Source organism: Mastigoproctus giganteus, unplaced genomic scaffold (genome assembly GCF_048544385.1).
Source record: "Mastigoproctus giganteus isolate SK-2022 unplaced genomic scaffold, ASM4854438v1 scaffold_15, whole genome shotgun sequence".
Taxonomy (NCBI): domain Eukaryota; kingdom Metazoa; phylum Arthropoda; class Arachnida; order Uropygi; family Thelyphonidae; genus Mastigoproctus; species Mastigoproctus giganteus.
In genome coordinates, this window is record NW_028328292.1 from 7174243 (window position 1) to 7192333 (window position 18091).

Genomic DNA, 18091 nt, shown 5'->3' on the forward strand with positions numbered 1-18091 from the left:
TGAACAAAAGGAAGAACATAGTATTTCAATAACCCTAAAGTCACCGCAAAGAAAGGCTATTCCCCTGGAATTGCCTATTAACTGACCTTTATGACAAGGTCTAGAACTGAAAATGAGACACAAAGAACTAGAACCTGCACAATTTGAAAAATAAGATATCAATGACACCTGAAGAGATAGGATTCTGGTTGATGAAATTCAAATGTTTGGGAATTTAGGTTCTAATTAGTTCACCAATTTGAAGACAGCTTTGAAATGACATTTTATGCTTGCTGGGACAACATTATCTCTTTTATTGGCTAAGTGCAATCAATTTAGGTTTTCAGCTGAGTCATCTCCAATACCCACCAAAGAAGGTGGGAGGGATAGAATGCAGGTAGTCCACCATTCTCCCTTTCATATTCAATTGTTTCTGCCTATGGCGCAGACCAGTGACTGGCTCTGCACCACCACACCAACTCAGAGAAGTCAGTTCACAATTTTGCTTAAACTTGACACTACATTTTTACACCAAGAGAAAAACTGTCTAAACGGATTCACAGAATATTCTATTAGTATATCCACATATCATTAAAAAAAAGCACCGTGTGTATCCTGTACACACGAAAGATGTTTTATTTTATGCAAAAATATCCTTGGCTTGGACATGTTTATGGACTGAAGGGTTTTAGGACTGAAAAGGGTGTTAGGACTGAAAAGAATCCGAACATGTTTATCATTTTAAAGGATTTATTTTTTCAACAGTTTCATCAATTTGAGGTTGCAATACATGTTCAATAGGTAATTTACTTACAATGGGTGTGACAGCTAAAATATGATACATACACTTGAGATTGTAGAGTGGAGATTGATATTACCAGAGGCTTTTGCAGTAGAAACGGACACGAGCTGATTTATCATAGCTGGCATTGCATTCATACTATTTCCCATAGGTTCTTTAGGAGCATTACCAAGCTACAAAAGAATGTTAGCATGTGTACAGCCATGATGTTAAAATTCGATCCGTTTAAAATATTTGACAACGTAATATTGTCGAAATGGACCGAAATGCTTAGACTGAAGTAAAGTTAAAATACAATCCACATATGAATTGCACACATTACAGCATCTTCATTAACTAATGTCGCCTTTCCCATAAAATGAAGAGCTGCTTGCTCACCAGGGATATCCAGACCGCCGTGTTTTAATTTGTATAAAATTTTTTGCAATTTAGGCCAACTGATTTCATTTGCACCCAAAGTTAAGAACGTAGGTTTACCCAATTGTCTGATCATCACAAACAGATCTCTTTTACATTGTGTCCAATAATAAGTTGAATTAGGAATTGATTACAAAAACAATTATTTTTAATGCAGTTATTGACGTATTCTTGGGATTGGATTTGTTCTTTTGTGAGCTTAATGTCTTTTCTGACATATTTAAAAGCAACTGTTAGCGAATCTCCAGTTCTTAGTCTCATTTTTGTAACCATATAAAGATAAAGCATCACTGCACATTGATCTGAACGATAAAGTTCACTCGATGCCATCATAAACAGTATAACTTTTAAATTACCTGTTTTTTTTTTTTTTTTGTTAGTTGTTGGCGCATCGGCTTCTGTGGCCATAATGCACCTCCCAAGGTTTTTGCACTACTCTGATCCAAGCCTGAGGCGGGATTCAAACCCGCGACCTTTGGGTTGCCAGGCAGGCACTTTACCCACCCGGCTAGCCCGATCGGCTTAAATTATCTGTAAACTCTTGATAGTGACCACAGTAAATGCTAGGAAAGGACAATTCTTTGGCATGTTCATCAAAAAGTAAACTTTGTGGAATTGTTCACCAGGAACCATAAATATTTATTTGTCACTGCTCTACAAAAGAGTTTGTTGTTGGGTGACTAAACTTTCTTCAATAGGTATAACTTCACTCGTTTCATCACATGTAGGAGCATTGTGTTCCATGTCTTCATCGAAGAATGCTTCATTAATCTCCATATCAGACAGACAATACAAAAGAGTCGCCGACCGGGCTAGCCGGGTGGGTAAAGTGCCTGCCTGGCAACCCAAAGGTCGCGGGTTCGAATCCCGCCTCGGGTTTGGATCAAAGTACTGCAAAAACCTTGGGAGGTGCATTATGGCCACAGAAGCCAATGCGCCAACAACTACAAAAAAAAAAAAAAAAAACAAACGAGTTGTAAGTAGATACTTTAAACAAACCCATTAAATAATTCGATTTGTGAGTTTTTTTACATTTGATATGAACGTTAACGCAATAATAGTCATCAATACTTCGAGGAAAATGACTGATCATCGAATTAACATTTACACGAACATTTATAATTTGGCCCAAAATTCCGTATTGGCCGAAACCATGTCTTAGTCTTCTAATTTGCATGAACGGTATACGAGGAGAAATGAGCCACTCGGCCACTAAATCCAATCAAGGCAGATGAAGTGGAATGGCAGGATAAACAAAACTGTTGTTCTTCAAAAATGTTGGAATGGAATCTTTTTTGAGAGATGCTTGACAAGTATTATGCCCCTTTATAGTCATTAAGTGTGCAGTTGATAATTCTAAGAAGTAACGGATAACTTCCTGGAGTGCACAATTTTACATCATTTTTATACCATAATCAATCACAGATATCACAAACAGTTCCAAATGTATTTTACAGAAATTGTTGTTCAAATTCTTTATAGGGGTTATGGTCATGTTCGATGTTCTTGTAAATGATTTCATACTGAACTACTGTTGAAACCTATGGAGGTCTACAACAGGCAAGTGAGCTGAAATATGATTTTGTTTCTTTTTGGATGATGCAATCGAAGCTGGTTGTTGCAGTAAACTGTTTAATCGGTTCAGGAAACAAGTGAAAATTCTCAGGAAATTCATTTGAACTCAAATCTTCTGGATCGAAATCTTCAGAAAATTCTTGAATATAATTTCATGATGTTGACGGTCCAGCTTCTTGATGAGAAATCAACATAGAAGTTGATGTTGATCAAAATCATGAGAAGCAGATTTTATTAAACTGCATTTTTTTTTTTTCAATCTCTATGTTTTTGAACTCGTTCTTTTGTCGACATGGGAGGCTTCTTTGGTGATTTTTAAGCTTTTATTCTTGCATAATTCTCTCGATTTCATTCAGCTGGAGTTTTAGCCATCTTCGAAATATTCTTATAGGTTGTTAATTGAAATTAGATTTGGTTTGGTATTTTTAAGATTTAATAGTTAGTATTCCACAAATGGATTTTGCTATGATGTCATAACAAAAAACTACTACAAGAAGTGATTGTTGTTTGTTGAAGTGATTGTTTTATTGTTGTGTTCTTAAATAAAAAAACCTTTAAATTTTTAAACAATTTAATCAAACAACTAGAGCTGAAATTATGAAAAATGTAATCTTTTATGCTAAAGCCCACTACGTACTTATGCTACTCAGAAGGTTGATGTTGATCAAAATCTCGAGAAGCAGACTTCATTAAACTTGGCATTTTTTTTCATTCTCTATGTTTTTGAAGACACGAGAGGCTTCTTCGGTGGCTTTGAAGCTTTTATTCTTGCATAATATTAGTATCCACTACTTACTCTACTGAATCAACGTTAGTGGCTGAGTTAGTGTCGTTAACGTCATTTAGGAAGTGACATCATTTGTGTCATTTCCATCTCTTAGTTTGAAGGATGTAATGTTTTATTCTCACACTGGCTACTTACTTTAACGAATCAATGTTAGTGACTGAGTAGGAAGTGACATCAGTGTATCATTTCCATAAGAAAATTTCATTACCAATTGGTTTTCCTTCAGTCCAGTATAGTAGTAGGTGCCCCATAGACGTTTTCACATCAAAAGTTTATGCACCTTTTGATTGCACTTAGCCAGCAAAACAGACAAAGTTGTCTCGAAAAGGATAAAATGTCACTTCAAAGAATCACTGAAAGTAAGGAATGCACCATAGCATAAATACAAATATCTGAAATCTGTTTCCTGACCTTTCAACTTTCTATTACATAAGAACTAACTTATTTGTGCAAAGATAATCATTTATTATTTTTATCTATTTATTTTTTTCTGATAAAGTCAGATGAAAAGCATGCTGACACTACTAAAATCAGAATATCTGATGCTTCCAACTATTTCAGTAACTCTGTTTTCTACTAGGCAATCACTTGACTGAGTTGCTATACCCTTAAACTCAGTGTCCCTCTGCACCTTCCACCTTGACCAACAAGTCCAAGGTGGATACCCAGCATAATAAATAAATAAATACAGAAATAAAAGTTAATTATGTAAAGGAATTTAAGTCTTTCATTTTTTTTTTTTTTTTTTTTTTTTATCAAAATGCAGAATAATCTCTTGGGTCATTGGTAAAAAACTTTGCCATACTGTGATTGCATTTCTTGGCTAAAGACTTCTTCATTGGTATTAAATCAATTACTACTCAGGTTTAGGGAACCTAAGCAATGAAAATCAATCAGTTGCAAGTCAGGACTATGTAGCAAGAGGTGCAGCACTCCCCATGTGTAATTCTGTAACTCACTAGTGTGTTTGGAAAAAGCTTTCCAAAACCCATTCAGCACATCATATTTGCCCATTTAAAAAAAAAAAAAAAATCAATAAGAATCAACGTAGTGATTCCCAAACAGTGGTGGCATGATCTGCTTTGCTAATGGCAATGGTTTCAATTTTTTTTAAGGAAAGGATGATGGCTGTTTTCATGTTATGGATACCTGTTTAAACTGTGGTGTCACAAGATACACCCACATTTTGCCCTCTCATAGTGTGTTATACTCCTTCCTTGTGACAGCCTGATAAATGCAAAAATGAAAGTTCCATTCAAGTTGTTGTTATTATTTTTTAGGAGCATCAGAGACATATCATATTGTTCTATTGTGTATTACACCTGTACAAGTGTTAGTTCATGAGTTAGTCTGCATGTTGTATGGGCTGTGAAACCCAGAATAACTCATGGAGAACCCTATCATGTTTGTAAAAGTGTTAATACTCTGATTTGGGACAAAAACCCATATTCCCTCAGCCCAAGATCAGCCACTTAGTAATGTATTATCCTATTGTACAGATGGTGAAAATGCACCATGGCCCTAAGCTTAGGGGGGGAGCAAAAGGTAGAGAGAAAATGAAAAAAGTTACATAAAAAATAGAGCTATTACACTATACCATGGCCTGAGCTCATGATGTTATGGTTATGTATCAATCCCTTCTATCAGTCTCTGTTTGTTTGAACCCAGACCACTCCAAATGTGATGGGGCTCACATCTGGTGAATATGGGCTTGGCACACCCAGGGTCCCGAGCTGGATATCATCATTCTTCTCTTTCTTGGTGATTCCCTTCTACTTTTGACTCTCTCTCTCTCTCTCTCTCTCTGGAACTTTTTTTTTTTCCTGGTGCAGCATAAGCCTCAGGCTTCCTTGCACCATATGACTATTAATAATAATAATATTGTAGTGAAACCACTATACCGCTGCAAAGGACTACTTGGTGAAAAATCATTTGCAATGTCAATCAATTGGATGCATCTCTCATAACCTCTTTGATGTAGCAAACATGGTTATCAGTGAAGACACCTCACTTGCTGCTTGTCTACAGCATCTATCCTACTATTATTGAAGCCTTTGCACCATACCAGATGGAATTTCAATCAAAGGAACTTCATATATAAAATGCTCATTATATTTCATTTCTTTTTACTCACAACTTATAATAACCGATTCATTTTTTTTTTATTATCATTAGCTATATGGTGCAAGGAAGCCTGAGGCTTTTTGCTGCACTGGCCAAAAAAAAAAAAAAAAGTCCTGAGAGTGAGTGTTTCAGTTTTCTTAATTCTGAAAATGTTAAAAGCCACTTCATTTTGCTCCAGAGTATGTTTTCTTCAATCTAACAATCCAGGCATTATTTAATAATGCCAATTATCTTAAAATGACATTTCTTCATTCTCCAAAATTTGGCAACTTGCTATCCTTTAAGGTGCACTCTTTACAAAATGGGACCAAAACAATTCTTTAAAGCTAAAGATGAAATGTTAGTATAAAGAAATAAAAAAACTAAACACTTTGTGATACTTTCCTTGAGAGTTATTGTTTTCTGCGCCTCTAGTGATGGCTGGGGTAATAAAAATAAATAAATAAATAATAATAGTAAATTCATAGAAGTCAGAATTATAATCACTTACAGGGGGTAACATTTCTTTTTGGATTTCTTTAAATACTGGCTGCTTTGGTACCTAAGAGAAAAAAAAAAAAAAAAATATATATATATATATATTATTCAGTATTATTTTCAGTATGAAATTGACTACAGTATTTACAATAACATAGAAAGCGTGCAAACAACTTCAAGTTTCATCATTTTAATAACATAATGCAAAGTATTGCTTATTACTAAACTGATACTTTTATATAAAAAAAGTATTACCCAAGTATGAAGAATTGTTGTGTCGAATTTTTATGAACCACAAAGTAGATGTTTGTATTTACTTGCACAAATAAATAAGTTCAGTACTCCTTTACATACTACTTGATATTCCAATATAGAGGAAGACCTCTGCTTAACTTTATTTCAGAGTTATGTAATACTGATACATGCAGCAATGTGGAACACAAGGTGTCCGGGATTTTAGGCTCTGCTACGGATCATCATTTGTTAGGGTAACTAAGATTAAGAACATGTACATGTATACTTGCATATACACTAATGCTAGGAGCACTGTAAATAAATTTGATGAATTTTAAGTACTGATTAAGTAGTCAAATGCACACACTGCAGGAATAGCAGAGTTGTAGTGCCACTCGGACATAAGTGATGCTGAATTTGAATATGGAGAGTACAATGTATGCAGGAAGGACTGACAGAACAGGAGGAGTTAAAAGCAGTGCATCCAGTTGACATGGATGACCAGTTTGGTGTGATATATGCACTGAGAAAACAAATTTGAGAGTAGGATTGTGTACTAGGCCTAATGACTGTGTTAAGTATACCAAACAACTATACAGGGAAATAAAGTGGGTCTGCAAATCAGAATGTCTTATATTGGGGAGTTTAACTTTGAAGATGACTTGAATATGTGGGATGGTCACTCACAGACTAACAAGACTTTTGTAGATTTCTTGGATGACTGTTAATAAAAACAGTCATCCAACAAGATGACTGTTTTTACTAACAACAAGAGGGAGCAATACTCTTGATCTGGTAATCAGCAGTGATTCTTCATGCATTAAGAATTTGCAAGTAAAAGACCCACTGGGTGGCAGCGATCACAGTGTACCAATGTAGAATTTAATTAAAGATATAACTACTGTCAAGGAAAAGGCATTTGCTTTTATAAGGGTGACTACAGAGTTCTTGCACAGTTTTTAAATTGTGTGCAGTGAGATGTCAGATGACATCCATTTGGGCCACTTGATGTCCATGGGTTAACTGGTGATGATCCTGCTCAGATTGTGCACAAACTGAATAGGTATTTTGCATCTATATTCACACATGAGGAATTCTTTGGGGAAAGAGATGCCAGAAGTTTATCAAACTAAAAAGTAAAAAAAGTAAAGTGCAGCCATTATGAACCCACTGCAGGATGGAAGCCTCCTCAGCAATTCATGCTGAGGGAAATGGACCATAATCTGCCACGCTGGTCCAGTGCGGGTTGCTAACAAGCACCTAAATGACTGTGATAACTGAAAGGAAAGTGGAGGAAAAATTGAGGATTGACATAAAAAAAAAAAAAAACACCTGAGGTGGATGGAATCCATTCAATTATATTAAGGGAGGCAAGCACAGGAGATAAGCAAACCCTTAGCATAATTATGAGATCATTCTTAGATTCAGGACTGGAGAAGTGTGAATACATCCCCAATTCACAAATGGGAATCAAAAGGCAACATGAATAATTACATACCTGCTAGCTTAACATCTGTTCCAGTCAAAATAATGGAATTCCTTGTTAAAGAAATAATGCACTACCACCTGGACAGGCATGCAAATATATTGCAATCATAGCATAGATTTGTCAAGGGGCAATCTTGTCTAACAAATCTGATAAGTTACTATGATACGATGACCAAGGAATTGGATGCAAAAAATAATTTTGACATCATATACTTAGATTTCGGAAGGCTTTTAATATTGTTGCACTTAAAAGACTGCTGTACAAACTAGGGCAATGTGGCATTAAGGGCAAGTTACTGCTATGGATAAAGGTATAGTTAAGTGAAAGAAGACAGAGTGGTTATCAATTGGCACCTCTTCAATTGGACTAATGTTATTAATGGAGTTTCCCTGGGTTCAATGCTGGGTCCACTGTTGTTTTCAATATTTATCGATGATAGTGATGAAGGTATATCAGGCTTAATGACTAAGTTTGCAGATAATACAAAGGTTGGCAGGGTGGTTAAGGGCAGTAATCAGGGTGAGCTACTGCAACAAGATCTAGGAAAACTGGATCGATGGGCTTAGAAATGACAGCTGAAGTTAAACATTGACAAATACAAGGCACTGCACATGGGTAGCAGTAACTCCAGAGTAACTTATCAACTGTGTGGTACTACACTCGGGGTAGTTGAGAATGAAAAAGACCTTGGGTAACTGTGCAGTCAGATGTGAAATTCTCTGAGAGTGCAGACATGCTGCCAGGCCAGCTCAAGGTGTTTTGTCAATGATATACAGAAACTTTGCTAGCAGGGATAAGGAGGTGATTATCCCTTTGTATAAGGCCATGGTTAGGCTGCATAACGAGTACTGTATACAAGTCTGGAGGCCTCACTTTAGGCAGGATGCAGATCTGCTGGAACAGGTCCAGAGAAGGGCAACCAGATTGGTGAAGGGAACAAAAGGGTGTTCTTGCCTAGAAAGGCTTTAGTTCTACAAATTGCAGCGTCTCGAGACCAGACACCTGTGTAGAGATCTCATGAGGTGTTTAAAGACTTGGGATTGAGTAAACCGAATGTTAATGGTATTCTTCCACTTGCTGAGTCTACACACGAGGGGGCATAAATTCAAGTTGAGGAAGGATGGTTGCAGGATAGGTGTGAACATGTTTGCCTTCAGCCAGTCGGTGATTGATTGTTGGAACAGGCTTCCATCTGTTGTTGTGAAATTGGATGGATTGAATAAATTCAAGGGAGAACTAGACAAAATTTTGAGAGTACGGATAGGTGAACTGTTTTCTTTTTTTTCTTCTTTTTTGCTGATGCTATATAAGCTTGTATTCTTACATCATTTGCCATTACTACTATTCAAGCATTTCATCCAGTTCATAAACCATGTTGTTTTGATGTTATATCATTTTATGCTGATACCAGGTATAGTAAAAAGTAAATTAACATTACTGACTTCTAGGAATGATCATTATAAATTAACAAACTTTAATATAGTGAAACTGCTGTATTCGATACTCACTTCTACAACACCAGATGGAAATTTGTTCCAACTGCTGTAAAGTTTTTTCTTTTTTTTTTTTTGCACATCTATGCAACCATCCTTTTTCAATTTAAATTTCTTGGTGTACCAGAAGAAGGAAGGATTCCATCAGTATTTAGATTACTCAATCCAGTTAAAGCCTGAAACAATTCATGAAGGTCTCCTTGCAGGTGCTTAGTTTCTAGACCTCAATCACTGTTGGTAAGAGTACCCTTTTGTATCCCTGATTAATCTTGGTGCTCTTTTTTGCGCTCATTCCAACAGATCCACATCTTCCTTAAAATGACACTTCCAGACCCATGTGCAGTACTCATGATGTAACCTAACAATTACCTTACGTAATGAAATAATCTCCTCCTTGTCTCTGCTGGCAAAATTCCTGTTATATCACTGATAAACTGTCATCAGCTGTTATTCTAGCAGCCTGTCTACACTGCTCAGAGAACTTCACATTGGACTATATATTACAGATCTTTTTTTGTTCTCCACTACCTTGGGTGTGGCACCACCCAATTGGTATGTTATTCTAGGAATACCGTTATCCAAATGAAGCAACTTGCATTTATCGGTGTTAAACCTTAATTGCCACTTTTACAGATGATCTGCCTAATTTATCCAGGTATTGTTGGAGTAGCGTACCTTGATTACTGTCATTAACTACCCTGCCAACTTTTGTATCTGCAAATTTAAGCATTAAACTTGATATGCCTTCAACATCACTGATAAATATTGTTTCAGTAAGGAAGGCCCAACATCAAATCCTGAGACTTCATTAATAATATCAATACATGAAGAGCAGTGGCCACTAATAATCAATGTTGCCTGCAATTCTACTACTCCATTACATACAGCAGTAAGTGCCAAAGTGCTCAAGTCTGTATAAGAATTCCTGTGGAACAGTATCAAAACCTCTACTGAAATATAGGTATCATCTCAAAATTTTTTTTGCATCCAGATCCTTTTTCACTATCAGCTAGTATGTCACAGTAGCTAATCATCCCTTTAAAAAAAAGGAATGATCAGCTACTATGACATGCAGTTATATGGCAGTGCTGTTACTGCCATATAACTGCATTCTGGTGAAGATGATCCTACATTAATTTTCTAACCACTGATTCCATTACCTTCACTGGCACAGAATCTCACTTAGAGGGGCTATACTTATTCACTACACCTGTTGATCCCTTTTGTGAAAAAGAGACATTTGCACATCTCCAGTATATATGGAACTCCTCTGAATCTAAGTATGCTCTCATAATTATAAAAAGTTGACTTATTTCCCTTGTTTCTCGTTTCAAGAAAACTCGAGAGATTCCTTCAGTCCCAGGTGCCTTATTTACAAGGCAGGTTCAATAAAGATTTGATTCACCCCAGAAGTAGTGACATAAAGATTAAATTTTTTGTTTGAGACAATCTCTATAGCAACCACACATATTTTGATTTCAATCTGACAATTCATTTTTTCTTTGCAGCACTAAATGAAGTGAAGAGTCACAATGAATAAAGTGGAATATCAGTTATTTAATTCCTCTTTCTGCAAGGGAGAAACACCCAAAACAATCTATAAAGAAATAGTCCCTATTTATTAGCAAAGTAGAGGCATACGATGCAAGAAAGCAAGCTTATGCAGCATCAACAAAACTCCCCATTCCACCCCTCCATTCATTCCAAATACCTGTCCAGCTCAGCCTTAAATTTATTTAGACTATCAACTTCCACAACACAAGATGGAAGTCTGTTCCACCAATCAACTACCCACTGGCCAAAGGCAAATTTCTGCACATCTTGCTCATATTAAAAACCTGTGACCGCTCAGATTTTTAATCTGAGCAAGAGGAAGAATCCCAGCATTCAGCTTGCTCAATCCATTCAAGGCCTTATACACCTCAATCAGATCACCTCGCAGGTGCCTACTCTCCAGGCACTGCAATTTGCAGAACTTAAGCCTTTCTTGTTAAGAGCACCTATTTGTTCCCCTCAACAACCTTGTTGCCCTTCTTTGTACTCGTTCTAGCAACTCTACATCCTTCCTAAAATGAGGCCTCCGGACCTGTAGACAGTACTCTAGGTGTGGCCTGACCATTGCCTTGTATAACAAGATAATCACCTCCCTGTTCCTGCTAGCAAAATTCCTATATATCATTGATAAAACTACACGACCTGTCCTGGCTGCCCATCTGCACTGCTCAGCAAACTTCATATTTGACTGCACAATTCCCCCAGGTCTTTTTCACTTTCCACTTCCCTCAGTGTAGCACCACACAGTTGGTACATTTCTCCTTGGTTATTGCTACTCATATACAGTACTTTGCAATTGTCAATGTTAAACTTCAGTTGCCACTTCTCAGACCATTTGTGCAACTTATCTAGATCCAACTTATCCATCCACTTGGAGTAGCATACTGTCTTTACTGTTGTTAACAACCCTGCCAACCTTTGTATCATCTGCAAACTTGGACATTAAACTTGATATACCTTCATCAATATCATTGATAAATAAAGAAAACAATTATGGAGCCAATGCCGAACCCTGGGGAACTCCACTAATAACATTTGACCACGAAGAGCAGTGTCCATTGATTATCACTCTCTGTCGTCTCCCACTCAACCATCTCTTTATTTTAGCAAGTTACTCTTAATGCCATACCTCTACAATTTGTACAGCAGTCTTCCACGTGAAACAGTATCAAAGGCTTTCCTGAAATCCAAGTATACGATATCAAAATTATTTTTGGCATTCAGTTCGTTTGTAACCACATAGTATCTAATCAAATTGGTTAGACAAGACCTCTCTTTAACAAATCCATGCTGTGTCTTAACTATTACTGCAGTCTTGTCTAGATGATGATCCTGCAATGCTTCTTTAACCAGTGATTCCATTATTTTCTCTGGAACACAAGTTAAACTAACAGGTCTATAGTTAGTTGTGCCACCTTTTGCATTTATGAATTGGTGATACTTTTGCACACCTCCAGTCCATGGGGGCACTCCCTTGAGTCCAAGGGAAGCTCTCATCATTACTGCTAAGGGTTTGCTTACTTCCTTTGCTGCCTCCTTTAATATAATTGGATAGATCCCGTCCAACCCAGGTGCCTTTTTTATGTTTAACTTCAACAATTTCTCCTCCACTTTGCTCTCAGTTATTACAAAATCACTTAGCTCCCTGTTAGAGTTTGAAAAAATTCTGGCACTCCCCTCATTGAATAACTCTTCATGTGTGAACGTAGAGGCAAAATACTCATTCAGTTTATCGGCTACCTGAGCATGACATTCAACAGTCAACTCATCTATGTTAAGTGGTCAAATCAGATTCATCCCTTTCCTTCTAGAATTTACATAAGTAAAGAACTCTTTGCTGTTTTTCTTTGCATCCTTTGCCAAAGATTTCTTGTAATCTGCTTTACCTGCCTAACCTCCTTTGTGACTTGATTACAGACCAGCTTATATCTATCATAGGCTTCTGTGTCACCTGTTAATTTATATGTATCCCATGCATTTTTCTTCTCTGCCACATGTCTAATTAGTTCATTTGACAACCATTTAGGCCTAAACCCTGAACAATATTTCTTAGTTGGTATGAAAAGTCTAGTAGCTTCCAAGATTAATTCTTTGAATGCTTCCCATTTTGAATTTGCTGTTGGTAACATCATCAGTTGGTCCCACTGAATAGAATTTAAATACTGTCTCAGACCACCGTAGTCACCTTTACAAAAGCAAAAACCATTACCCCTGATGCTAGTTACCTCTTTGAGTAAATTCCACTTCAGACACTGATCACTGCCACCTAGTGGTTTCTTTATCTGCAGATTCTTAATGCATGAAGAATCACTACTGATAATCAGATCAAGAGTATTACTCCCTGTGGTTGCCTCTAGAACATGTTGCTGTAGAAAACAGTCATCCAATATATCCAGAAAAGTCCTGCTAGTGTGTGAGTGACCAACCCACAAGTTCCAGTCAGTATCCAGAAAGTTAAAATCCCCCATTATAAGACATTCTGATTTACTGGCCCTCTTCTATTTCTCTGCGGAATTGCTCATTATACTCATCAGACCATTAACACACACCTACTCTCATTTCTCCTTTCAAAGTGATTATGTCACACCAAACAGACTCAACATTGCATTGTCCACCAACATCAATTGGATGCCCTTCCTTATATTTTATGTGTTTCTTAACTAACAGCATAACCCCTTCTCCCTTCCTGTCCTGTCTATGCTTTCTGTACACATTGTATTCCCCAAATTCCAATTCTGCACTGATTATGTCTGTGTGACACCACGTCTCTGATATCCCAACAATATCTGCCTTTGATGTCTTGACTAGCACTTTGTCGTCTGTCCCAAAAAGACCCAGACAACCTCATAAACTTATTGCAAAAAGAAAAGAAAATCAAGTTTATTAAAAAACAATTTACAGCCATCGATTGAACAACTCAAAATTTTTTTTTTACCATATTAATAAATTTACACGAGACCCCTTTGTAGCGCAAACAATGTCTAGTCAATCGATCTCCAAGTAGTAGTTTGGTAAATAAATTTGATGAATTTGAGGTGTTTATCAAAACATCAAAGGCAGATGTTGTTGGGATATCGGAGATGTGGTGTCACACAGATATAATGAATGAAAAAATTGAATTTGGGAGTACAATGTGTACAGGAAGGATAGACAGGATAGGAAGGGTGGGGGGGGGTTATGCTATTAGTTAAGAAACAAAAATTCCAAGGAAGTACAGCCAGTTGACATGGGTGGACAGAGCAGTGTCGAGTCAGTTTGGTGTGACATAAGCACTGAGAAAACAAAATTGAGAATAGCAGTGTGTTATAGGCTTAATGACTCTGATGAGTATAATAAACAACTGTACAGAGAAATAGAGTTGGCCAGTAAATCAGAGTGTCATATAATGGGGGATTTTAATTTTCCAGATATTGACTGGAATTTGTGGGTGGTGTCACTCACACACTAGTAAGGCTTTTGTGGATTTATTTGATGATTGCTTTCTACAGCAGCATGTTCGGGAGGCAACTAGAGGGAGTAATACTCTTGACCTGATTATCAGTAGTGATTCTTCATGCATTAAGAATCTGCAAATAAAGGAACCACTAGGTGGCAGTGATAACAGTGTACTAATGTGGGAATTATTTAAAGATATACTACCATCAGGGGCAAAGGGAAAGGTTTTTGCTTTCATAAAAGTGACTACAGTGGTCACAGAGATTTTTTACATTCTATACAGTGGGATCAACTGATGATGTTACCAACAGCAAATTCTAAATGAGAAACATTCAAGGAATTAATTTTGGAAACTACTAGGCTTTTCATACCAACTAAGAATACTGTTCAAGGGTTAGGCCTAAATGGATGTCAGATTAACTAACGAGGCTCTTGCCAGAGAATAAAATTGCATGGGATGCATATAAATTATCAGGGGACACACAAGCCTGTAAAAGATATAAGATAGTCTGTAATCAAGTCACAAAGATGGCTAGGCAAGCAAAGGCAGATAACGAGTAATTTTTGGCAAAAGAATGCAAAGGAAAACAGCAAAGACTTCTTTACTTACATAAACTCTAGAAGGAAGGGGATGAATCAGATTGGTCCACTTGATATCGATGGTTTAACTGTTGATTATCCTGCTCAGGTAGCTAACATAAACGAGTATTTTGCATCTACATTCACACATGAGGAATTATTCAGGGAGGGAAATGCCAGAGGTGAATTAAACTCTGGCAGTGAATTAGATGATTTTGTTGTTGTTAGATTTGTTGGTGCATCAGCAACTTAGGCTATAATGCACAGATGATTTTGTAATAACTGAGAGCAAAGTGGAGGAGAAATTTTTGAAGATAACCATAAGAAAGGCACCTAGGGTGGATGGGATCTATTCAGTTATATTAAAGGAGGTAGAAAAGAAAGTAAGCAAACCCTTAGCCATAATTATGAGAGCTTCCTTGAACTCATGGAAGGTGCCCAGAGACTGGAGGTGTGCAAATGTATCCCCAATTCACAAAGTAGGATCAAAGGGCGACAAGTAATTACAGACCTGTTAGTTTAACTTCTGTTCCAGGGTAATTGATGGAGGCACTGATTAAAGAAGCACTGCAGGATCATCTAGACAAGACTTCAATTATAGCTCCGACATAGCATGGGTTTGTTAGGGTGAAATACTGTCTGACCAATTTGACTGAATACTATGATGTGGTCACAAAGAAACTGGATTAAAAAATAATTTTGATATCATATACTTGGATTTTAGGAAAGCTTTGGATACTGTTGCACATGGAACACTACTATACAAATTGGAGAACAATGGCATTAAGGGAAAGATGCTGCTATGGATAAAGGGATGGTTGAGGGGAAGAAGACAAGAAATGGTAATCAATGGACACTGCTCTTCATGGACTATTATTAGTGAAGCCCCCCCATGAGTTTGCTGTTGGGCCCATTGTAGTTTTCTGTATTTATCAATGACATTGATGAAGGTATATCAGGCTTAATGTCCAAGTATGCAGATGATATGAAGGTTGGTAGGGTTGTTAATGACGGTAATGGCAGTTTGCTACTGCAATGGAATCTAGAAAAGTTGAGCAGATGGGATGAGAGGTGGCAAATGAAGTTTAACATTGACAAATGCAAAGTACTCCATATGGGTAACAGTAACCCCAGAGTAATGTACCAACTATGCAGTACTACAATCAGGGAAGTGGAGAATGAAAAAGACTGGGGGGGGTAATTGTGCAGTCAGATATGAAGTTTTCTGAGCAGTGCAGACATGCTGCAAGAGTAGTTCATGGGGTCTTGTCAATGATATACAGGAATTTTGCAAACAGGGATAAGGTAATTATCCCCTTGTATAAAGCAATGGTCAGGCCACACCTTGAGTACTACATACAGGTCTGTAGGCATCATTTTAGGAAGGATGTAGAGCTTCTGGAATGACTACAGATGTGGGCAAAGAGATTGGTGAACAGAATAAAGGATTTCTCTTACCAAGAAAGGCTTAAGTTCTGCAAATTGCAGTGTCTGGAACCTAGGCACCTGTGAGGTGATCTGGTTGATGTGTACAAAACCCTGAACGGGTTGAGCAAGCTCAATGCTGATGGGATTCTTCTTGTTGCTCAGATTACGCAACTGTAGGAGGGAGCATAAATTCAAATTTAGGAAAGATAGTTGCAGAATGAATGAGCAGAAATTTGCCTTTAGCTAGCAAGTGGTTGATTGCTGGAACAAGCTTCTATGTCATTATGGAAGTTGACTCCGCCCACTGGGTGGAGCCGGCTGCCGTCAATCACAGCCGTATCGCTAGCAACGCCGTACCCGATACTGAATCTCGACCAAAGAAACACTTGTGCTTAGCAGAAAAACAGTAAGCTTGCCACTTTCTTCCAGCCACTTCGGTAAACTTTAGAATGGGGTTCACTTTCCAAAATGGCGGTGATTAGAAGGGAGGAAAGCAGTGATTGACGGATTTGTGACTCCGCCCGCTCACCACGTGACAAATCAATGCGCCGGAGCTGAGGACGAAGGAAAAGGAACTGATCATGCGACTTATCACGTGATACGACTCCCCGATAACACCCAAGGAGAACTGGGGGGGATGACGTCAGTAGGCGGAGCATTTAGCTGTCCATTATTGCGTTCACGGAGACAGTGTGGAAGGGGCACCCTTTTCTTAAGTTCAGCCGATCGTTGCGGGTAGCAGTGATTGACATGCCTAACCTGCTATGTTTAGTCTTAGGGTGTTTATCCCCCACTTGCCGCTGTTTTAAAATCGGACATCTTCAAATACCATAGAGATTAAAAAAAAAAAAAAATAGTAGCATCTATATAAAAAAAGAGACAAAAAGCATGTTGCATGTAAGAATACGCTCTATGAAAATAGAATGGATTATAAACACTTTAAAGTAATTCTTTAAGTATTTTCCTACCCTATTAACTACTGTTCTACTTAATGCCCTACCACCTTTAAAATATAATACACGGAAGAGACATGAACGATAAAACATAACTGCCCTTACGAAAACAAAACACAATCTAACTAGGCAAGGTATAATTTTCCACCTTACAATGCCACCTGCTGTTACAAAATTCGAATTCATATTAGCCCAAAAATCAGAACATTTATGATTGGTTGATTACAAACACCATTTGATTTCCCCAATCACAATACTCTGCTGAAATAAATCAGATCCACACGGATTAAGCTAGAAGATAGAAAGCATACCGTAATATCTGTTAGATCCCAACCCATTTTGGAAAACTAGGAAATGAAACTTAGATTAGGTTGCAAAACAACTAATATTTCAATGTGATTGATATGAACATCGCAGGGCCAAACTATAAAACCCTCATACAAAAACCGATTTCTCTCAATAACAAGCAACGAAGTTGTGGAAAGTAGGACAGGAAGAAGTGATTCTTGCTAGAGAACGCATTGGACACACTTACATAACTCAAGACATCTTTATTGTATTCTATCTTATTGCAGCGTTTCCCAAACTTTTTTAGTCATGGAACACTTTTCATCTCAACATATTCACAGAACATATTTGCGAAACACAAGTTTAGAGGGAGCCAAAGAACTGTTTGCTAATATTTTATTACATACGACGCACTGTGCATCAGAAGCATCTTTATTTCCAACACATGTAAAGAAGAAATTCAAATAAATGTCATAT

The 18091-nt window shown here is 37.3% G+C and overlaps 1 protein-coding gene across 1 annotated transcript in view; it reads right to left on the reverse strand.

Moving 5' to 3' along the window:
• The window catches only part of GatC (glutamyl-tRNA(Gln) amidotransferase subunit C, mitochondrial), a 31724-nt gene extending 14281 nt beyond the window's left edge, over positions 1-17443 (reverse strand). Inside the window, exons 1-2 of the mRNA XM_090389360.1 lie at positions 17342-17443; positions 6175-6225 (exon numbers count right to left, since the gene is read on the reverse strand). Coding sequence (XP_090245486.1) covers positions 6175-6225; positions 17342-17419 — 129 coding nt within the window. The 5' untranslated portion in view covers positions 17420-17443. The remainder of the gene's footprint in view (positions 1-6174; positions 6226-17341) is intronic.
• Positions 17444-18091: the final 648 nt, after the last annotated feature.